Raw genomic sequence first — 24,364 nt, forward strand, 5'->3', positions numbered from 1 at the left:
AATGAAATTTGCCACATTTTGCATATGGAGGGTAGCGAAACGCCTCAAAGTATGCAGCAGCAACAGGAGCAGTAAGGGCAGCAGGGGCAACATCATCAGAGTGGGGGACAGACATGGATAAAGGAATGAGGACAGAAATGTTGATGATGGGACGCAGCATGTGCGAGTGTCGTTAAAGCCACGCAGCAAATTTTTGGCAATTTTTCGTAATTTTTTTTTTTTTCGGTTTTATTATATGAGAACTAATGGGGAAAATATTATCACGCGCCATTTTGAAGGCAATTTCACGCATACGAGCGCTAATTTATTTGGAGTACTCGTAATGGTGGTCGTACTTACAGCGCACGCTGAGGTAATAGCCAATCGAGGAGTATTGAAAGTTGAGATGCCGTGATGTGCACTTATACCAGCCGGAATGCTCCCGTCTAATGGATGTAAAGTTGAGGAAGCCGTCGCCCGTTTGCGGCACCTGTAAATTGCAAAAGAGAAAGAGAAATGGTTGAGATAGGGGCGAAAAATTGAGACAGCTTTGGCTTGGAGACGGGCATGGAAATGAGTTTCGGTCTTATGCGTAAACAATTTTTGGTAATTAAGGCAAGGCAAATAGTTAGTCCAAGAACTTTTTACGCGACAACTGCACGAAAATCCATTTAAAACTTGCTCCTTGCCCAAAAATCACAAAAGCTCTCACAAAATCCAGAGCCAGAGTCAGAGCAGAGCCTACGTATGCATAAGTTTTATAAGACTTACCGGCGTGTCACCGTCGTCCTTCTGCCAGCGCGGCGTGCTCGGAGGATTCGAGTCGACATCGCACTTGAGGCTAACTTCGATGCCCTCGCGCAGCGGATAACCAAAGCCAGGTGTGCGCGAGATGGCAAATGAGGGCGTATCTGCAAAGAGGGAGAGAGGTAAAACAAGGGTTATAAGAATGGATATAACACACAGATACGATGAGATTTTCGGTTAGTTATTTTCCTGTCTACTGTCTGCCGTCTGCAGTCGCTTGGCGACTGTCGACTGGCGACTGTGGCAACATCTACAAAATAGTTTTTTAATTAAAAAATTACGACACAAAAATAAACGGCAGCAGAAAGAAACTTTTATAATTAAACTAAATGCAAATGTGTGTACGCTCTCCTATTTTTTTGATGCTCTTCAACAGCACCCGCAAAGCTAACGGACTTTGTTTGACTCTGGCAAAAACATCTTGGCAAATTCCATGCTTAACAAAATATCCAGATGACAATCACTAAGAAAACTCATTTGAAAATTAAATAAAACTCTTGAAATGTTTTATATATTAACTTTGTATCTTCTTGTTGTTGGTTTTTGTTTATATCGAAAATCGAGAAATTTTAAAAACTTTTCTGGCTCAAAAAATATTAAAGTTAATTAATTGTCGATGAAGAAGGTTTGTGTTTAAATAATTTTATATAAACACTTTTCTATTTTCGTTTGACCAAATATTACTCATTTTTGAATGTGTGTCTAAGAATTTAAGATAAAAATGTAGAGTTTGTATTCGAGCATTGAAATGATTTTACTGACAAGGCTTTATCGAATGTTTATTTTATAAGCTTACTTGTTAGTTGAATTTGAAAGTAAATTGTATGCATTCATTTAAATATTCATGGGTCATTTTATTTCTTATGCCAGTTGCGAGTATTCAACATCTTTTACGAAATTGATCTGCCATTAAATGTAACTACATTTGGGTGCCAATCAAAAATCCATTGAATGAATGTCAAAAAGCTATCGACAAAATGCAAATCTCAATGTAAACGTGAATGCAAATGTGAACGTAAATAATATCAATGGTTGGCAAAGTGACACCCCCATATATACGTTTGTATATATTTGCGGATGTACATATATACCCTACATATGTATCTAGTTGCAGTCAATGCATATTCATAGGCATAAATCAAATGTTTTTTAATTAGTGTAAGCCCTTGGAGCCTGTAGATTCCCAAAAAAAAAAAATATATATATATATATATTTTTCAATATGCTACATAATCTGTATAGAATGATATCAGTCCTTTCAATTTTTCGCAGTTTCTCCCTGCCCTTCTCTAACACACACTCTCTCTCTCTCCCTCTCTCTCTTTTTCGCCATGCGAGTCTTTTTTGGGCTTTTGCAACTAATACAATTTGATTATGCAGGGCAAATGAAATTTGTTTGTCGGTTGTTTGCCAAACTATTCAATAGACATTCGTCTGAGTTTGCCTGTAGTATGTGTGTCTGTGCTTGTGTGTACGTGTGTGTGTGTGTGTGTGTGTGTGTGTGTGTGTGTGTGTGTGTGTGTGTGTGTGTGTGTGTGTGTGTGTGTGTGTGTGTGTGTGTGCGAGTGTGTGTGTGTGTGCGAGTGTGTGTGTGTGGCTGTGGGCGTAACATGCATACAGATGGCAGTTGTCAGACATCATACATATATGTATATGAAAGGACGTCAGTCTGTGGACAGTCAACGACGGCCGTTTGCGTTTTATGCGGCTAACCGAGTAGACGAGCGGGCGTGGGCCACAGGTCCCTGTCTGGCTGTTCGTCGTACCGGGGCTTCGTCTATCAATTTGTTTGGGGCAAGAATCGAAGCCGCAAACTGAAAAAATAAATGCAAAAATTGTTGTACCGTCTAACTATGCACAACAGACAGTTCTGCCAAACACTTTCTGCCCAATTACGGAAAAAATCAACAATTTTGAATTTCGTAACAAGCAAAACTGTGCTTGTCTAACCGTGCTGAACTGAAAGTTCTGAAAAACACTTTCTGCCTTATTTCGTCAAAGAATTTAATGGGAATCTTTAAAATATCTTCTACTATTGAAATCTAGCATTTCAAACAGGTGATTTACATTTTTGGAATCCCATTTCATAAAATGTGTTTTAATGTTGTATTTAATTTGTTACATTGTTTTTAAATTGTGAAAACATTTAAGGCTCGTTCCAGCTGGCTGTGCGATTGATGTCCTTGATTTGCCTGTCAACTGTCTGCAAAAAAATGTAAAATTAAAAGCAACAACAACAACAACAACGACAACTACAAACACACAATCTTCAACTGTCTGAGCAAGTGCTTTCATGTGTGTGCATTTTAATTTATACAACCGTAACAAACAATAACAATAGGGTTGGGGAGAGGTTATTCGGAAATAGCAGGAACTGTTCTCAGTTGTTCTTTGTTGTAAAACGTTGCGGTTGGGCTGCTTCTGCTGTTGTTGCTGTTGTTATTGTTATAGGCCTTTTGCTGTTGTTATTGCGGTTTTTGCAATTTTCATGCCTGGCCAAAGCTCGCACACCCACACACGCACACACATACGCACGCACATATCCATCGAGTGTAGGCAGATTCCGCATGCGACATTCCCGTACCCGAAGTTAGTCATGCAAATCCCGCACGGCTTTTCTATATTTTCCAATCATTTTCATGGGCTCTCTCTCGATGTCTCCCTCTCTCTGTCTCTCTAGTTATTTTTCTCTATGGCTACCTTGGCATTTGTCATGGCATTATGCGGCTTGACGGGCATTAATAAAGCAAATAACTATGGCACTTTGTTCTATGCTGATCCCGGCCAGTAACGGCTACCAATTTCAGCACGTGTTTGCGGCTTTGTTACTGCCAATTAGTGCTAGTCCTTCTAATTGCTCCTGTGGACGCCGCCATTGATTTTGATTTGCAGCCAGTGTCGATGATTGCGAAACCTTTGTTTCGATGTTTGTTCGCCCAAAGTCATGTAGATGCTGATAGATGGCGGCATCTTTTGCATTGATTTCTTAAGGTTTAAGCGAGCTGCTTTGATCAATCAAACGGATTATACGTATTCGGACAGTTTTGGCTAAAAGTGTCTTGTATTTTGTTTTCAATTGATGTTTCACACTTTTAAAAAAGTAGATAACATGACCTTATTGAACCATCGCTGAAAGCGATAATAGAGATTATACGCATTTCATTTTGTTTTCTTCTTAAACTGTTTGTTTTTCTATATAATGTAAACTTAGTTTTGTTCTTTACAAAATAAACTTTCTGTAATTTATAGTCAATTATAATTTTCTTGACCTGGCATGTTCAATATAGAAATTAACATTTTGTATGAGTATGTATTTATTCAGAAATAATCCCGTCGGACTTTCAAGCTCCAATCAATTTGTTTAGAAATTGTTTTCTGATCGATGTTCGTTTTCATAATTTGTAATGTAATCCTTTGACTGCCCAATGGCGGTTAATTAAAAACTTTATCAAAGCTGTTAGTTGCTCTTGATTTCTTTGTTGTAACTGCCGTGGTTATTACATCGTGGCACAGTGCCTGTTGCTGTTCCTCTTGACATATTCCCTTCCTATAGAGCAGCTGCCCTACGTTAACCCACTTCCATTACTATTTTTTATATATTTTTTTCTGCTGCATTTTCATTCAAATAATTTCACCTTTGCTTTCTTTTATTTCTGCAGCTGCATAATAATTTCTGTGCCTTTGTTTTACTTTGCCCATCGCCGACCTCTGACTCCTCATTGTGCGCCACTGCCTCTGCCCCCGTCTCGTGGCTCTGTTGCAACCGGCATAGCATCCTTTAGCCACGCCCACCAGGCCGTTGCGTGCCTCATGGCGTGTGTTAACTTTAGCAATTTAACTTTTTAATCAACATTTGCTTTTTGGTTTTCACTTTTACTTGCCGCACTCGCACCAGCTGCCCCTCCTGACAACACTCTCGCTATCGCCGGCTGTGTTAATTAAACAAGGTGCGATTTTCGTCGTGTTTGGCTTTTATTAAAACTTTTTTAACATTTAAATATGATGCCAAATGAGTAAATGACTTACTGACTGACTGACTAACTGACTAATTACGCACTTACACACACATGTGCAATCCACTCAACAAATATAGTTTTTATTGAAGGAGAAACCTTTCGATTTTTCATATTTATTTTTCCTGAATATATATTGGATGTACCTTTGACTGTTTATTAATAAATACATTTAAATAAAGCTCTTTTTCCAACAAATCACAAACTGAAGCAACAGGAATTCAAAAGCTAACTATCCACATCTTATTAATATTATTCAATGATGATATAATGATAACTGCATCAATTTCATATGTAATAAGCTTGCCAAGGTGTTCTTAAACCAAATACTTTATTAGCACTCAGTTTTATACATTTTTGTTAGCTGCACTCTAAACGTGAAAATAGGTTTTCATTCACAGATTTAAGTTATCTAAGAAAAACATAAGATTTAAGAGCCTTGCTAAAAGTAGTAAATTTCAACTTACACTGCACATCGAGGAGTAGGGAGGCATTCTGTCTTATCTTCAGCGTGGGATGTTCCATGACACATAAAATCCTCGCATTATGATGCGCCCTGTAGACGGCGGGCAGACGGGCTTCGCTCTTTGCACCGCTGTTGATTTTGTAGCCGTTCTTATCCTGCCGAAAGGGAGAGAAAAAGAGAGAGAAAGAAGTTGAGAGTGGAAAGTGGTTGATAAAAATTCCATTGCAATTTAAGGCTTAGGCCGGGACAAATTGGGCGAAATGACAAGGCAGTCAGGCCGGCCAATTAGTCTGGGCCTGTTATCAGCGCGACATCATTAATTTAAATTAAAGCGCAAGGACAAGGGCAAGGGCAATGGCATTGGCTACACCGACGCTGCCACCAGCAGCAACACCCCCGCGCCCCTTGACATGCAAATTTGTTGGCACAGTTTTCAATCAATCATCGGGCGCAGCGAGGCTGTAGTTGGGGGCCAAGCAGACCAAACACGCAAATTTGTGGCATTTAGGGTCTACGACAAGCAAACAAGCACACACACACAAAATGTACACGTACAATAAACACTCATGTCGACATCTTCGATGTGTTTGACAGGTGGCTGCGGGTGGCGGGTGGCCGATGGTTTGGGCGGTTGGGCGGTTTATGCAACGCTTGACCAAAATGTCTGCTTTTCATTATGCTTGAGTGCAAGACAAACAAATTTGACGCAACCGCAGCCATTTGTCCGTCCGCCGAGCCCCGGAGATGCGTTGTTTAAGCGTTAGCCAGAAAAGCCGCCGTTATCCACACTTAATGTGTTTGCACTGTGTCTCTCTGTTCCCCTTTATATGAGCTCCCATGTCTGCATAGCTTGCGGTTGCGCCTGGTCGGCATTAAGATGATAATACAATACGCCGTGCAAGTGTCAGCCAAAGGAATAGCCACTCCATTTCTCTAATGGAATGCCGAGGAAGATGCTGGATTTTACTAACCTTCTCGTTTTTGATTTCCTCCAGCTCTAGCACCTCGGCGGATACCTTCTGGGCATGGCGATCTACGCCTGGGCTGAGCAGCACCTCCCAGGTAAGCGTGGGCCGAGGATTGCCACCCTCGCTGACGCAGGCCAAGTTTAGCTCCGAGTTTTCTTTGACGGGCACAAAAATGTTGCCAGCATCCAGGCGACGCGAATCAATAAGCAAATAAGGCGGCTTGGGACGATCTGCAAGAGGAAAATGTCATTAAAATACAATTAAAGTATAATTAATAGTTTAATTCATTGGGTTTGTCGAGGAGACCCATATTATCTCTAACCGGCTTGACAGCTGAAATTGCTATTTTTGCAAATTCTTTCTGATTTACTACCAACAAATCAAAAATGTTTGCTTTAATATTCTTTTAAAATCGATCGATTTATGAATTTTGCAGTTTTATTGGGCTGTGTTTATGTACGCATAGACCCACACTGCGAGCCAACATAAAAAAAATATTGGCAAAGCTGATAGTAATATCGGCTGTTGTTTGTTTAAAGAATTTTTCAAAAAGTAAGAAAATTTAGTTTTTACTTGAGCATCTTCTAGCTTTGATTCTACATTTTATCTTCTATGTAATATTCATAGACTTTTAATAATTTTTAGGTTGTGTTCAACAAAAAGAAGGCGCACAACATTTAACTTTACTGAACATTTAGACAATTATACCAAGTGCCTTATCAATGCGAATCTTCAAAATCTTAGTTAGCTCTTAACTTTTAAAGACACTTAGACCAGACTCACGTGAGCTTATATCTTTGACAAAGTCGAGAACTAGGCGACATTTGGCTAAGCTACCACGCACAAGAGCGTGACACAGTCTTTGTCATTTACAGCTAGCTTAACTTGCGCACAACTGTACCTGCGATTCGGCTAATAGGGAAAGTTTTTTGCTTTTCTCGACTTGGCTCATTGCCTGCTGACTGCTGCTTGCGGCATGCTCCACGTTCTGAGCTAATTTCGCAAATGTAACGACCTTTTTAATATTTGTCTAAACTTTTATATGCGCCAGGTCTTTAGTGGTATTTGTTGCTATTGTTGTCGGCTTTAACTTGTGGTACTCACCCAGGACGACCAGCTTGACGGGTCGAGCATTTTCGGTATAGCGTCGGGTATTCTCCGCCTCGCACTGCCATTTGCCATCATCCTCGAGCATGACATTGGTGATGGTTAGCGCACCATTAGCCTCCTTGATAAAGCGATAGTCGGTAACGCGCGTCGTCCGGTCCATGGCATGCACCTCCTATGGGGCAGACAGAAAACCAGAGTGTGAGTGGTAAGCGTGAGATCAGAGGCAAGTTTTGCGGCATTAAAAGTAATGTCACTTGAGTTGCAGGCACTGACGAAATTATGCAAATGCCTCTTCTTAACTTTATATTGCAGGGCATTAAACGCTCACAAATTTCCTGATCCTATCCTATCCTATTTTATGCTAGGTGATATCTGGTCACCATATAGCACCCATTTACTGCGTGTGTGTAAAACAATTGTATATCCAGCCATTATGTTTTAATACGGCCAGCATTTATTTACACTTTTGCTCAGGCCAGACATTTTATTACAATTCGTTTCAAACAAACGAAAATAATGATAATTTAAATGCGTTTGTGTGGCTCCACACCAAATCCACTGAGCACAGTTACTGTAATGTGGCAACAATGAACTGTGGCTCGGCTTACAAAAATGTGAAAATAAAAATAAACGTAAAATTGTGGCCAATAGTTGTTGCTGGCCAGCTGGCAGGATGGACGCGTTGTCCTGTCGCTGTCTGTTGCTCCTCTGCCCGGCTTAATGCTTACTGAAATTTATGTGCGCATTCAAATGCTGCAGAAAAATATGAAAAATACCATATATATATATTCGTAAATATGGTAAATGCGGTGCGTGCTTAATGGGGGCGTGGCACCCTTGTTTTCAGCAATCGTAAATAATTTTAATTGCATTTGCACGTCAGAGCTTAACTTTCGGCAGCGTATTAAGCTGTCGTAAATACTCATAAGCTGCGCACATAAGATGCACAGTCCCCATATTTAAAGACCCATTTTAACAATCTACAGAATTGTAAAAACTGTTGCCTGTTCTGATAAAGGTTTTTGAATGCAAAATAATTACTATGTCATATTTTATTTTACTTTGCCTACAGTATAAGGGTAAAGAAACATACTTTTTGCTATTGGATTTCTCAATTACGACAGGTAAAACAAACACTGACCTTTTGAAAAAATACTGTTTTGTTTTTTTTTTTTCTTTCAAAGTAAAATTGCTCGATTATTTTGCATTTATTATTTATTTCTTTGTGTTATTTGCCAAAGTGTTTGTACGTTGATTACCTGCCAATAACTAAAAATTTGATTTTAAATTTAATACCATTTTATTTTGCACGAATTTACAGCTGTACAGCTGCAAATCGATTGCAGCTTAGTTAGCAGCTAGTGGGAGTACGAGCATAAAAATAAAAACAACCTACTTAGGTTCTTTATTACAGAATGCCCAATCAGGAAATACTCTGTAAATAACCAATGCCCAACCCAATCCAACCCGTATCCAAAGTTTAAATTGTCTGCGTAACCTATTTTAGTGATTTTTTTATGGCTCAAAGGTTACAGAAATAGCTGAATAATTAAAATTTTGCTGAACATTTTGCCTAACAACTCTTGTATTTTTGTACGTAATATGGGCGGCATTTTGTGAATGTTGCCAAAAACATAAAAATAAATGAATGTAGGAAAATCTGTGTAAAATGTAGTATAAACAAAATATTTGTATTCTGCGCTTCCGTTTCCGTTGCGTGCGAATTTTCAATTTTTGTTAGCCCCACTCAAGCCCTCTACAGCCCGTTTATGATTTTTGTATAAATTTTGGAAAAGCAGCGAAAATATTTATGCCTGCATGGATTTAAGCAATTTTTTCTTGCTAACTTGGCAGCGTGTTTTGTCGTATCTCTGTGTCAGAGAGCCCTTGTGTGTGTGTGTGCGTGTTTGTGTGTTTCTCAACTTCCGTTGAGCATTTGCCGCAGTCGCCGCAGCGGCCATTTCAGAAATTTATTAACCAGCAGCCGACGCTAGACGCAACACATCGCGTCGCGTCGCATCTCTTCGCATCGCAACTGGCAACTGGCAACTGGATTTTCCAACTGTGCAGCGGCGCATTCAGCTGGAAATTTATGAGGTAACATGGCACAGAGATGCCAGTTTTGGCGACTGCACACCTGCAGCTATGTGTGCGTTTTGTGTATGTGTGTCTGCGTGCGCGAGAGATTTTGGTTGGGCAACATGGCCGCTAGACAAAAGCGTTAAATGAGCGTGGCAAATCCTTGTTTACAGCGTCGAGCGGCCAGCGGATTACACGCTCGATTGTTTTGGCCACCCGAACCCAAACCCGAACCCGGATGCCCACAGCCCAGGTCCAGGCCCAGAGCCAAGAGCCAGTTTGCCGGCCATTGTTGGGCGCATTAAATCTCACGCCTGCGACGGCCTCAGAGCGATCTGTTCTCTGGTAATTATGATTTTTCGCCTTTTTGTGTGTGTGTCATTGTTGTTGCTGCTTATATTGTTTTTGTTTTGTTGCTTTTGTTGTTACTGCTATGCAGCTGCGTCAATTCGCATAAATTGTTGCATATTTGAAGGCGCATTTGAGTTTTACATGCGCATAACTTTGCATAATTTGCGGCAATCGTTATCTGGCGAATGCCATTTCTGGCTTTTGGATTCGGGTTTGGGTTTTTAGACCAAAACTATTCGCTTTTTTCATTTTTTTTTTTGGTTTGCTTCGGCAGTGGTATTTTTGGTAGTTATTATGCATTGTGTTCTGTGTTCTCTAATTGCATTGTTTTAATTTTTGGCTATTTGCAATTTACATTTAATTCTGCCGTGAGAGGCTCGGATTCGCACATTTCGCATGCGTATTTATTTCCTAATATTTATAGCATTGTGTAATAATGCAAATTTCTGTTTAGCTAGTTATATGATTTAATTATTTTGAGAGCCCTTGCCAAATATATATTTAACAATACAAGTTGTGTTCGTTAAAATTGTAAATGGGTGTTCGTGTGCGTGAAATAATATTTGTTGGAAATTACGTGCATAGTTTTTCGCATGACTTGTCACAATATTTCAACATTTACATCAAAGTTTTTATGCTTGGTTCGCAAAGGGAATATCTGTTCTATATACAGGGTATGTCGATTGTGTGTTACTTTTAAAATTATATAAAAACTTCGGTTTAATCGCATCGGTTATATTTTATTGGTCTTATTTTTTTATAGATTCTTCAAATAGACTTTAAAGTTGAGTTAGTTTGTTGATCTTTATAAAAGAATGAACCTTCGATTAAGGCTACGTTGTTTAATAATCGGAATTTAGTGGAGATCAATCAAAGTCTTCTAAGAGTTAAAAAAAAATGGTGGATAATTAATCTTAAATATTTTCTAAATTGCCCTAATTAGTTAAGTGCAACATTCCCAGTTTCGAGCCAGTTGAGTTGCACCCAATTTTCTTCCTTGAACAAACTGCGGCACAGAGTAAAAGTAGAGTGCCTCTAAAAATGGCTACTTATATGTAACTTTCACCCCCGCCCTCTCTGTCCCTGTGCCACTCTTGCTTGGAATTGCAAAAATCTTGTCAGCAAACATTACTCGCTGCCTGTCGCTGCTCGTTGTGCTCGTTTTTTTCTACTGCTGGCCCTGTCGCTGATGTTGGCCCAAAGCTACTAACTTGAAATTGCTTTCGGCAAATATATTAGCCTCTTGATAATTTTCAACAATAAATTCTTCGGTACACACGCACATGCTGAGGAGCGAGGGGCACTGGCAGTTTGGCAGCCACTCAAAGTAGCTGAGGCTAGCTGCATGGCTGCATGGGGACTCGAATGCATTGTGCAGCGCTCTAGAAAGTACAACAAAAGTCGCTCATGTTGCAAGCTGTCAGTGCAACACTTGTCGCATGTCATTGCCGCAGTTGCAGTTGCAATGAGCACGACTGGAGATGTGCGGGTGGTTGGGCCGCCTTTTGAGTCATTGTGTTTGTTCCAGACTTTGCTGAAGACAGCGCACAAGACGAAAGTCAGCGAACAGCAGCTAAAATGCAATTGCAAATGTTGTTTCCAACATGAGCACGGGGTGTGATGAGGCGAACGGGTGTCGGCGATAATGATAAAATATGTTTGTTAAGCCCAGAGTAGTAAAAGTCAATGTGTAAAAATTCGAATGCTCTACACCTAGCAAATATATATGCTTAAGAAAATGGCGATCGATAGCATTCGTATTGACAACCATCGATAATCGATCGAATGCATCTGCCAAAAGTAAGTGTATTACAATGCGTTTCAAAAAATAATATGAACTGAGCATGCTTATTGGCGTTTATATAATTCATTAGTCACGTAACATTTAAGTCAGTTTTAAACAAACAAACTTCACATTTCAGATTCATGTATATTGACGACTATCGCGTACCAAAATTATCTTTATGACAAAATTTTCTATTGGCTTTATAATGGATAATTTCATGGGTAAATAGCTTTATAAAGTAACTTATTCAAGGGTTGTCAGATCTTAATCACGAATCGGGATCCCAAATTTCTTGTTCATATTTAAAATAATCATTATCTTTTGCTGTTGCAGCCTCGAAAAGAGCATTTTAATTGTGGTGCTCCAGCTGATGCTTGTTCCCAGCCTGCAGCTGTGCCTCGCCTAGCTCACATTGTTGCCGCATCATTGTTGTAATTGCAGCCGCCGTGGTTCAATTCCCCTTTTCCATCCCCGCCTTAATCTGCTGTGCATGTGCTCCGTTCATGTCTTCGCTTTCACATGGCTGGCTTTTGTTTTAACACAACTAATACAATTGCACCGTGGGGAAATGCTGCCTCCATCTCTGCCTCTGCCGCTGCTGTTATCTCTGCTGCAGCTGCAACGTCAGCGGCGTTGATTTTATTTGCCAGCGACTGGCACGGAGCTGAGACATTCCCTGCCAGAGCCGACATTGTTACTAACTTAATAAAATTGTCAAAGGTACAAAGTAAGCGGCGCGTTAGCAACTTTCCACGCCCTTTTGCACGACCAGAGGAAGAACTGACAGCGCATTGTTGCTGATTTTCATTTGGGGACTTGCCGCCTTCAGTCTGAGTGATTAATTTCTTGGCTTGATGTGATTTGCAGCTGCCGCTGCAGCACTGAGGACCACCAAGCGGACCGCTCTATTAATGTCATGCATTAAGTTTTGCCCTGTGTCTCCTAATTGACTAATGGAGGCTTAGCGCGGCTTTTGACAGGGGAACCCTTTGAGATTTATGTGGCCCTTGCGGCTGGCGGTCCACATAAAAAGTAGAAGCTCCGGTTCCCGGTCCCAGACAAAGTCTGTTGACCTTAAACCTGAGCCATGACAACAGCAACAAACGATGGGGCCATAAATAAGTTGCAGCCTGCCAAGCGCAACAAAGTATGCAACAATGGCCAACAACCAAAGACGCAACCATAAAAAAGATGCATCCTTTTTTGCTCGCTACAATATACCCGGAAAAGTAAGGGCATTGCAGGCAATATACCACTGATCAAATAAGATGGAAATCGATTCTTAGATGTACATCTTTTGAATTGTTAAGTTCTGAATAATGTATGGACTTTTGGAAGTTATAAGTTATAAGTATCTGCTTTTTATAAATGATTTTGATGTGGTGTTATTTCTTTAATATTTTGCAAAATATTTTTAAACCTGATCGTAAACTATAAATCTAACGTGCAATATATTGACATTGTTTAATCTTTATAAAAAAGCATACGACCAACAAAAAGCCACATGTTTTTAATAACTAAGCTTAAACATGAAAATGAAACTGAAGTTATTTTTCTGTTGAAGACATTTGCGCTTAGTTAGGGTATCTCAGAGTGCATCAACCTTCCTCTAAGTAGATGCCATGCGCTGCTTTCGCATACTTAGAGGAAACTTAAAACCGCAAGCTTTATGTCTGGCAATTGTCGCCTTTGAACATATTGCACAATAAAATCCAACAAATTGTTAGTAGACAAAACCTTAGACTCAGCCTGGCGCTAAAGGCCGAATTGAGAACTGCAGATGGGCGTGGCAGTTGGTAATCTGCAACAAATGCTGCACAGCGTGTGGTGAACATCTATTGCAACAAATTTGAACGGCATCTAAAACCAAACGCAATCGATAGATGCGAAATGTCGCCAAGATTGCAAAGTCGTCTGATTTTTTGATAGCACAAACAAGTGCAGCAATCAGACGGCAGGCAACAGGGCAGCGGAGGAGACGTGTCTGCCAGATTTGGGGTTCGAAATACGCCAAATGGCAGCTGTTGACAGCCAATTTGGTGGATTTTTTCCAGTGCGATGGCATTTCTTAGCTTACGCGTCTCGACAGCGCGCAATATTGAATTTAATTTTCGTATAGAATAAACAGCGGCAGCCAACAGCAACAACAGCAACAAGGAACGACAAGAACAACTGTTAGTCAACACTGGCAGCAACAATGTTTGCATGCAACGCCCAACAGTGTGCAACGCTTTTTGCTGAAACCAACGCACCGACCGAACACACACACACACATACAGAGACACACGCATGCAGACACTTACACCTGGGCCAGGTGCTAGGTTTGGAGCGTCAGTTAACTGCCAAGCCAAGCCGCAGACCAACAACCGAGGCACGTACACAAAGTGTTGCTGTTATTGCCACTGTTGCAGTTGTTGTTACTGCTGCTGCTGCTGTTGCTGTTGTTGTTGTTGTTGCTGTTGTTGTGTTAGTTTCAACTATTATTTGCCCATCAACAACTTGGCCTGCCCACTCGTTGCTGTTGCAATTTACACTACACAGGAGCAGCACTTGCAACAAAAACAAGAGCAACAATAATTGCAGCCACAACAACAACACAAACAACTGAAACAACGGCAACTGTAAAATAAACAAGAACTGCAAAGTAAGTACAACGAGTCGAGTACCGCACAGATGTTTAGTTGTTGATGTAGAGCTCGATTCCAGTTAAAGTTCAGTTTAATGACTTTCTGATGAAGTTTCTGCGGCAAAAATTATATTGCATAGAGTACACAATAATAATAATACTTCAAAGTGAGTTCAAATTAATACGACTTTTATTTTATAAGTGTTAATTAAGAAATCAAAGTTGCAATATGCAATACGAACCTTTGGTTATCTCAGAGAATTTCAAATATAAATTGCTTAAAAATCAAACCGAAACATATGTTGCGAATTCTTGAAAATTCTTCTACGTTTTACACTCTAATGTGATATTTTTGATAAATGCACTTTTAATGCTCCACTATTAAGCAACGATATGTTCCCAACAAAATCCATCAAAAAACGCTTTTAATATAATTTGGAAATCGTTTGCGATAAATCCTTTGACTCTACAGCTTACATCTGGAATACATTTTTTCATAACACTCAGTTTTTAATCACATTCGTGGAGTTTTATAAATTTCAACCGTATGCGAACTATCATCCGCAGTTCGGTTGGGCTGGCTCAAAAAACTCTCAACTGTGCCCGGCGGCGGCCAAAGCGGTTATAATTGCATTACGCCGAAAGGTAGACTACGTTTTTTGCATCGCCTCGTCGACTGTTTGCACTTGCAATTACAACTCAATAACTTTTGCAGGCTGCTTGTTAACTTTTGCGCCATGTTTGTTAATTTTGTTGCCAGCTTTTGGCTTTTTGACGCTGCTGCTGCTCCTGCTGCTTCTGCTGCCAGCTGCCAGTTGGGCAATTTTTTGTACGCGCTTTTATTTTCAATTTAACTCGTTAGTTAAAGCGCAAGCATCATCCCAAAAAAGTGTGCAGCAGTAATTTGCATTTGTATAATATTTCGCTGCAACTCGTGGGTGTTGCCATACAGCGCAAAGTTGTAATTAGAAGTCGGACACGACGCACAAAAAGCATAAGCGCCCCGCTAAGCTGCGACCTGACCTGGCCTCTGGGGGCGAGGGTGGGCGGTCCTCTGACAAATGAACTCTTAAAATGCTTTTGACATCAGAAACTATCAAATAATAACGATTATCCTATTTGCATAATACGGCATTTATACGACAAATAACCAAGGAGCACAAAAGCCAGACGCAGAATTGAAATGAGACTAGCAGAGAGACAACGTAAGAGAGAGAGAGAGAGGGCGAACTGGCACTCGAGACGTCTGACAGGAAGATAGAAGACAACGTCCGAAGGCAGAGAGAGGCCAGCAGGACAAAGGATAAACGCAGTGCAGGCGACAATAAAAAGCAACTAAGAATGATACTGCTTAACTTCTATGTGAAGACCAAGAAATACCCTGCTGTTGGTTAAAAAATAATATTTTTAAAGACTATATTAACAACTCGATTTGATTTATAATTAAGCGGAAATCATGTAATATAAAAAATGTTAAGCTTCGCCTTTATTGATCCATTTGCTTGCTTTTTTTTCTTTCTCTTTTTTTTTTAAATTAGTGAAAATAAAATTATATGAAATATTTAGTATTAATTCTCAATCGCAAATTTTACATTCAAAAAGTTGATTTTCTTAAAAACAAGAGGAATTATTATATCAAAGTAATAATACATTTTTAATTTGCCTTCCAAAATAACTTTTTATATTCTCGTTTCCAAAATTCTTTTAAAGTTATGTTTGCATCTATTCAGACCCAAGCAAAGCTTTTTTTTGTGTTCTTTAACGAAAGCCCCCTCCCTCAATGGCAGTAAATACCCCACAGATTCTGGAAAGAGTGGGCACAAATATTAAAATGCGAAAACTACGAGAGAGCTTAAGGGACCAACAGGAAGTGCTGGTTGCTAACGGGCCGCACAAGAATGCAATTAAAGTCAAAAGCTGCAAACAAGTTGGCAGCTCCGACAGCTGAAGTTAGAGAGTGGTTGACATGGAGATAAAGTAAAGTACCAATTGTTGTCACTTACCTGGCCATTTTTGTACCACATGCTGGAGGATATGTCCAGGTCCACCTCGCACATCAGCCTGATCTCTGAGTGCTGTTCCGCATAGACCACAGACATTTCCTCGTCCTCGTAGGGATTGGGCAGCACTGGGCGCAGAGGCAGCGCCCGCGGACCCTCAAGCGGTCCATCATCATCCATTAGATCCGCCACATCGCGACTCTTAGCGAAGAGATCTCGTGTGGCGGTGCCGCTATCAAACTCCTCCACATCATCGATAATAATGACGGGCTCCTTGGGCTTAGGCTTCATATCCTCCGGCGCCAGATGCACCGTAGAGCGTGCGCGTTTCGCCTTCATGGTGGTCAACAGTCCAGCGAGCGTTTTATTTGCATAGCTCGTGACTGCGGCACTGGTGGCCACCGTGGTGGCACTGGACATTGCCGTAGGCAGTTCTAGGTCCTCTTCCTCTGTCTCCCGACGCAGTCGTCGCGCAGCCTCCTTGTGTGTCGCTGCGCGATGCGCCTGATGCACATGGTGGCTCCTCAGCTGCGCCTTCCATTTGGCCACCTTTGCCTTGGCCTTGGCACAGTTCTTGGCACATTTGGAGGGTTTACTATTGTGAATGCCCACCTGCCGGTGGTCAACTGCCAGCTGCGGCAATGTCTGTGTATTCGCTTCGAGTTCGACTAAACTCTGCGCCGACGGTGCTGCCGCCGGCGGCGTCTGCTCTGATATGCTGCGCCATTTGCTTGCTGCGTGCTCGGCGGGCGTCGTCTTCAATTGTGACTTTGCATTGATATTTTGTTGCTCTGTGTAGGTGGTGCCTGGAAGAAGAAGAAAGAGGAAGGTTATATCAACTTGTTATTTAATTAAATGTTATTGCTTTAGGTACAGGATAATGTGACACGCTAAAAGCCCAACCTTTTCATAAGCACTGGCTTTTCATGTGCCAATTCAACATTTTTTGTCAGCTTTTTAATCCATTATTTTTGTCTTTTCAGATCTTTTCAAATTGCCACTAAATGTGACAATATTGTATTATTATGGTTAAATATATGTAGTTCAGATCAGGAGTTTGTTAATATTTACTCCAGAATTTTTATTATTATTTTATAGTTTGAACTGTCTCCATCTCGGGGCTGCTTCCACTTTATAATTAATATTATATTAAGCAACCACAAATAAGAAGTTGCGCTCTTGCATGTTCTAGTAATAAATACGAAACACTATGCAATGTCAGACCAATTGCCGAGTGGGAAACCAATTAGTTAAGGGCCCCCGAAAGTCCAGTTGAAGCCCCAAAAATCTGCCTATAAACTATCAATATGCTCCGTCGAGTAACTGCCAAGCATTAAACCAAATGTGGACGCACGAACAATTTAATTTACCAGCCTGCCTGCTGGCTCGCCACAAGGCTGGGACAATGCCCCAAGGGAGTTCACCCAAAATACCTGACCAGAAGTGATGTAAAAATGGCAGAGGCATCATTTAAAAATACTTTGGGAATGGGAGTATCAATTACATTTCATTGTAACGTGTAAATATCACATAGCACATGCGCTTACAAGGCTCATGCATTTATTTATGACATTTTACAGTGGGCCCCAATAATGTGTGTACCCAGCTGCAGCTATATTTGGGCTGGTGAGATTGAGAATCCCGACCAGAGGAACGAAATGTGTTTTTGTATGCATGCAAATCCTTTGCTAATCCTTTGCCATGCAAAGCAATTTTCAGGCCTAACTTTTGTTAGGTTGCCAGCCTCCTCAATGTTGTAGTGCCCCCTGCTCTCACAGACTCATTGACTGTTCCCAGTTTGGCAACTCCGGTTATTGTCTGCTGCTACTGCAGCTTCTGCTGTTGTTGATAAATTTACACAAGCTTTCAAATGGTAATTAATATTCATCTGAGACGGGGGCCATCAAAAGACAACGCACTCAGTCTCTCGATCCCAGTCCCTGTTTCAGACTCGGTGCATGTCGCCTTCTTTGTCTGTCCTGTTTGTATATCTCGCACACAAACATACATACACACTCTCAAATACGCACACACGCTGTGGAGTTAACTGAAGTCGGCAACTAGGCGCATTGCCAGCCAGTGTGGTTAACTGACAAAAGCAGTGGCAACTCCTGCTGTTGCAACCGTATTCTATGTTTTGGGCCCCACGTCCATTTTCATTGTCTTTTGTCTCGGCCCTTTTCTGGTTTGGGGGCGGTGTTGCCATTCTTTTTACGGCGAGGTGTACGGGGCATGGGCATGGCTGTTCCTGTTGCTGTCGGTGTTTGTAGCTAAATTAAAGTTGTCATTTTTCAAGTGAACGCACAAAAGTATGCAATGCGCCTAATAAATTTACACTCTGCAACCCTGGCAGCCCTGGCAAAGGGCTTTCTAGAGTATCCTGGCTAAGGCACTCATAGGCATAACTTTACAGCTCTGCCAAGTCATTTGCACAGCAGGAGGCAGGCGAATGTGTGCGTGTGTGTGCATGTAGGTGTTTGCAACGACTTACACACACGCACACGCGCACAAGCACACCCACGAATAGCTATCCTACTCTGAGGACAGGCAGCGATAAAATGTTTTCACAGCAGCTTAAAAGTCTGCAACACTTTTTGCATAGGCAGCCAGCCAAGTAGTGGGCGTGCCTGTGTGCGTGCGTGTGTGTGCGTGTGTCCATGTGTGTTTGTCTTGTTTGTTTACATGCAACTGTAGTTGTTTGTGCTGTAACTTAAGTTGTAAATGAAGATTGCGCCGGAAATTGCACAAAACTGACAGCGTCTTCGCTGTGCGCACTCCCCACTCTATTCCTCAAGCCGCCTGCTGTCCTTAGCCTGCTCCTCTTAACTTTCCCCGCCAAAGCTCTTCATGTGCGTGTAAATTTAATGAAGCTGCCACCCATACGAGCGAGCTGCGTTGCTAAAGAACAGTGGGCGCGGCTCATGCTCATGCATTTTGGGGCGTTGCAAATTTCTCTGGCATACACGAAATATGTTGCATACGTTACGGCGCATAAATTGCGTGTGGCGTTCCATATAACTGCTGCCCCCAATCTCCTCCACTGCACACCCCCTATGTTGTTTGGCAGTTAATAAAATTGTTAGTGCTGAGGCTAAACTTGTTGGCAGCGTGTTGCTCATTAGGCGGCTGAACTTGTGGCAGCCACAAAACTCTGCGAAGCAAGTTGATTGGATAGGTAAAACCCACATATTGAAGCATATTGGGGGAGAGTTGAGTAGTCAGGTTATCTTTGAACATTTAATAACAACCCAGAATTATATATATAATGTATATTTCTTGATATATGTATTCAATATATTATATATAATACAGATTTGTTGTTCTTTACGTTGTTAGACTGCAAGAGGCTTAGGTGTGGCTCATTCTAGAGCATAGCATAACTTTTGGCTGGCATACTAGAAAAGGTTACATAGCAAACACATAAACGATTTCAAGTTTGCTGTTTTTCTTGGGATAAATAATGTCTTTAAATAGCTGATCACTTAGTTATTCATGGACCTACTACACGTATTCTTTTAGCCTTAGATGCTTTTTGTCAATTGGTCTTCTAATATATTGACCCAATTTCTGTGAGTCTCTTATTAAATTTTTCAAATAGTTGAATTTTTAATTTTTCGATTATGAAATTTTTTTAACAACATTTTGAATCAATCCACTTCTGCAATTTTCGCAAGAATATTTGCAAAAGTTTGGTTGCACAGCATTTCATAGGGGTCCTCACTAAATGACAATTATGGCCAGTCAACAGTTTTTATTTGTTATTTAATATTTTTTATGCATGTACTCCTTTTTTCGTGTCGAGCTTGTGCGAACTCTATCAATATGCAAAATGGCGATTGCATTTTCATAAACTGACAAAGGGCGTGCGGACGCGTGCCTAGGGGCGTGCCTGGGCAATCAAGCGCTGACATAATTACATGCTCGTATTCGAATGTCAGCCTGATTACAGGTTCGCCAATAAATTGGCCAGGGTGGGGGCGTGGTGCACATTTAACAAGCAAATTTCATTGATTTTTTCCACCGCGCTGAGCTGTTTTTTTTATTTATATTTTTTTGTCCTGGGAAACATGTAAGCGACAAGCAGTCGAGTTGCATTTTCATGTTTTTTGTTTATCCCTTTTGCATTGCGTTTAAAATGGCGCTCTGCCAGTGTTGCCTACACACTTCAACTGTTTTTTAATTATGTCAACAATAATTTAATGCACTCGTATGCTGCATGTTTGTGTGCGTGTGCACGGATCTGCTTGTATTGCCAATAATAATATTATTTTATGTAAATGCCGTGCACTCTAATAAAAAGAGAATGTCGAGCCGCAAAAAGTGCTACGTCCTTATCAGTGCAAATATGTGAGACACAAAAACTGAGTATATAAAAAATGCAAATCAGGTTCATGCATATTCAATACATACATATACATATACAATTATTTTTTGAAATATCAGCTATGGGCTTTGCAAAATATTCCCATATATAGATACATGTGAAGTACATATTCTTTTGTGTTGGAATATTATCGAAAAATCGATGTGCATTCTTTTAAAATATGAAGTTAAGGTTTAAGAATTAAATATTTTTAATTTTAAACGTGACACAGCTACTTTTCCAAAAATCCACATTTTTTTTGTATCTATACTTGTTGTTTACTATCGCCTTCCAATCTCTAACCATTCTTAAGCATCTATATTAAAATATCAAATAATTTTATAAAATTGAAGTCAATTATATTGCTCCTGAAAGTTAACTGTTTTTATTGAACTTATTTTTAATATATATATTATATATATAAATATATATAACTTATTAAAGATTGTGCTCAATCCTGATATATTTTTACCAATGTTCACCCATTTTTTTTCTTCTCCCAGTTTTGTTCAGGAAACTTAGGTGCTCAATTAATTAACGTAATGAAGTCTTGCATTCATCCCTTAACACTCTTCGCTCGAAGTGTTCTTTTAGCATCTCCTACTCTATTGCATATGCATACAAAATCAGAGCTCAACCAGTAAACAACAATTCACAGGGTAGTCAATATTCTGGGCAGCGCACTGCCTCCATCGTCATTAAGGAGACTTCAATTGCAGCCCGATGCATGCAACGCTCCATCGTATGCAACATACAGTATGCAACTCTTCTGGTTGCCATACATGTGCAGAGCGTTGTGCACTGAGCGTTGATTAGGTTAATGTCCTTAAGGCATAATACCAGCTGGCTTTTCACTTTGCTCCCTTCAGAGACGGCAGTCAAAGGCAGCACTTTAAACTGCCACGCCCCGCCTTGCCTCGCTTCGGCCCGTCCCCACTGACGGCTGGTGTTGTGGCCTCTGTCTTCACGGTGCTCGCATGTGTAATGCATTTGCTGCAACTGCAGCCCCTGCAGTGGCAGTTGCACCTGGACGAAGCTCCTGCTACTGCCAGTTTCTGGCGTGCATTGTTTAAGTTTCATGACGTCGACAACTTTGGCAACCGCCACTTAATGCAAGCGAAGACAGGCGTGGGTTGGGGAAGGGCGTGGCTGTGTCTGTGTCTGTGCCTGCACTTTGCCTCGGCATGCCGTGCGGCTTTTGTGGCAATGGCTGTGTGGCAAACCAGCAAATACTTAACAACAACAGCAACAAGAACAACAAGAACTGAGCGAACACCAGTTGTGCGCGTTTTGGCATTTTTGGCAGCGCCCTACCCATGCGCTCCGCCCCTCTGCTGCTCATTTGCTATTTAAACTAAAAGCCTTTTAATCGATTCTAAATGGGCTGCAAAATTATTGTGTTAATTTGCATTCGGCATTCGGCTCAAGCCGTGTAAACATTGCAGTCGTCTAGCAATTCTACCCTTAACAATTTGAGCTCCTTCTCTCAGATATTGCGTACGGCGTGTGGCCTTGTGGCTCTGGCTATGGCGCAAACACGAAATGGAAAGTTGACAGCATCTACTTACGAGCAGCATGTAGCTCTAGCTACTAAATAATTAATTAATTAATGAGCTCCAAGTGCAATTGGATTGCTTAGACTTCGTGCAGGAAGAAGAAGAGAATACCTCTAGGTAATGCATACACTTAAATGTACTTATACTTTATGAAGCGACTCAAAAACCTAATAGGCATAAATTCGCAAATTTATTGAGTTTATGAGTAAATTGACAAGCTTTCACGTTAATAATTTAATTTTAAGATCAATAAAAGCATCAAATTTAGCGCAAAATAAAATATTTATCCGCAAGTAAAATGATTTTTTTTCAAGCTTTTAGCAGAATTAATAAATATGGTATAAAAATCAAATAATTCATTTTGAAAAATTAGCTAACATTCACAATACTCTCTGTGCTAAGGCTACGCGTTGTTAATGAAAACTTGAATAAAAAAATAGTTTATGAATAATTTGCTCTAATAAAAAATTTTAATGATTTGGAAACCTTTTTTTAAACGAGTAGAGTGTTCTGGACGAGAGACACCGTGTAGTGAACACCCTGTATCCAGATTTCATATACATTAGTAATAAAGAAATTTTTTTTTTCGATTTTTTTTTGTTAAGTAATATATTTTAAATTACATAAATTAAATATAACTTCAGTTTTTATACATAAATGTAACAAACTAAATTTAATTAATATACATTAAACATAATTAAATGAATACGATAAAAAATATATTTTAATTTATACACATTAAATATGAATACAATTTTAAGCGCCATTCGGAAAGTATTAAATATAATTTTAAATTGTTGAGGCAAAATGAATAGTTTAAGATATACAATTTATTCTGTGCTTCAAGATCACTTCAAAAAATTTCAAGGCGTGGTTCCAACTTGTTAATCTGACCCACAACCTTTTCAAGTCGCTTCAAGGTGAGCAATGTGTGTTAAGCGGTATATTGCTTAGTAAGGTCCACTCTAAAGGTTTTATTAGAAAGGATTACGTGACATTTTGCTGCCATTTTGCGGAGTGCAAATGTGAGCTAACCAGTGTCGAAGGTTGTGTATCGCTTGGCCAGAAACATTTTTATTATTATGTATGTGAGAAGAGCTTTTTGTTGGCCACCTGCTTCCCGTTTGCCTCTTGTGGCACATTAGATGCGGCCACGGTCAGTCGCTTAATGTGCACGGCAATTACTGGATACTAACACCCTCTCACTCAATCGCTCTCTCACTTTCTCTTTTTCACTCTCTCTCTCTTTTCTCTCTCTGTTTCTATCTCCCCCTGTTTCTCTCTTTATCGTCGCATGTTGCTTCATTACACACAAACACAAACAAACGAAGCGTCGACAATGTCAGCGACATTTACACAATTTCAACTATAAAGTTGCCAAGGGATGCACAGTAACAGGGATGTGTGTTGTGATTGGGGTAAGATGGACGGTAGGGAGGGTCGGAGTTCAGGGCAGGTGCTACTGGGCCATATTTGGACATACGCGTTTACTGCAGCTCTGCTTTGCAATTGTGTCAAATTAATTGTCAACTGTTGTCGCTTGTAGTATATTGCTCTCACTTCCACTCGCTCTCTATCTCGTTCGCACATGCTTGTTATAGCACGTGTTTGTGTGTGTAGGTGTGTGCAGGTGTGTGTGTGTGTATTTTATGCTGTGCCTGTCGTCTGTTTGATAAATTGCATTTAATGGCTGACGCCAATTAAGAACATTTTTGCTGCTTCTTCACATTTTGCTTTTTCCAGCTTCCATTACCAATTTTTGTTATCCCTCTCTTTCACGCATTTCTCTTCTTCTTCCTTTTTTGTCGTCGCTTTCGGCAGTTGCTTTCAATTTGGTATCTGAGTAGCGTTTTTAAAGTGGAATAAAGTAGCTTGCAAGGCAACGGCCTAATAGAAATTGATAGCTTCACTTGCCAGTAACTATATGCCTTCATCTCTCTCTCTCTCTCTCTCTCTTTCTCTTACTCTGTCGATTGGCTGGCCACGTGCTTCGCTCATATTTCTCACTTCAGCACGCGCACATTACACAAAAACCATCACATTTTCTGGCCAAACTTGCTTGGGTCGCTCATTTTATATAATAGGTAGATATGATGGTTCCATATCTCAAGGTTACTCGTGGCTTCCGCATTATTTATGTGGCCTGGTGACACCGTCAAAAAGGTGAACTGTGTTTATCAACATTTCAGAAGTTGCTAAACGTTTCCGAAGTTTATTTAACATTGTTTGTGGCGGAAATAAGTTCAAAATTTCTCTGAAT

At 40.4% G+C, this 24,364-nt stretch overlaps 1 protein-coding gene across 1 annotated transcript in view; it reads right to left on the reverse strand.

The window, feature by feature from the left end:
* The window catches only part of LOC115758095, a 140,115-nt gene that overhangs the window by 29,922 nt on the left and 85,829 nt on the right, over window positions 1-24,364 (reverse strand). The window contains exons 2-7 of the mRNA XM_030698617.1: window positions 16,189-16,991; window positions 7,338-7,515; window positions 6,237-6,463; window positions 5,267-5,420; window positions 751-890; window positions 340-469 (exon numbers count right to left, since the gene is read on the reverse strand). Of these exons, the coding sequence (XP_030554477.1) occupies window positions 340-469; window positions 751-890; window positions 5,267-5,420; window positions 6,237-6,463; window positions 7,338-7,515; window positions 16,189-16,991 (1,632 nt within the window). The remainder of the gene's footprint in view (window positions 1-339; window positions 470-750; window positions 891-5,266; window positions 5,421-6,236; window positions 6,464-7,337; window positions 7,516-16,188; window positions 16,992-24,364) is intronic.

This window comes from Drosophila novamexicana, unplaced genomic scaffold, assembly GCF_003285875.2.
Source record: "Drosophila novamexicana strain 15010-1031.04,08,12 unplaced genomic scaffold, DnovRS2.1 tig00000121-arrow-pilon, whole genome shotgun sequence".
Taxonomy (NCBI): Eukaryota; Metazoa; Arthropoda; class Insecta; order Diptera; family Drosophilidae; genus Drosophila; species Drosophila novamexicana.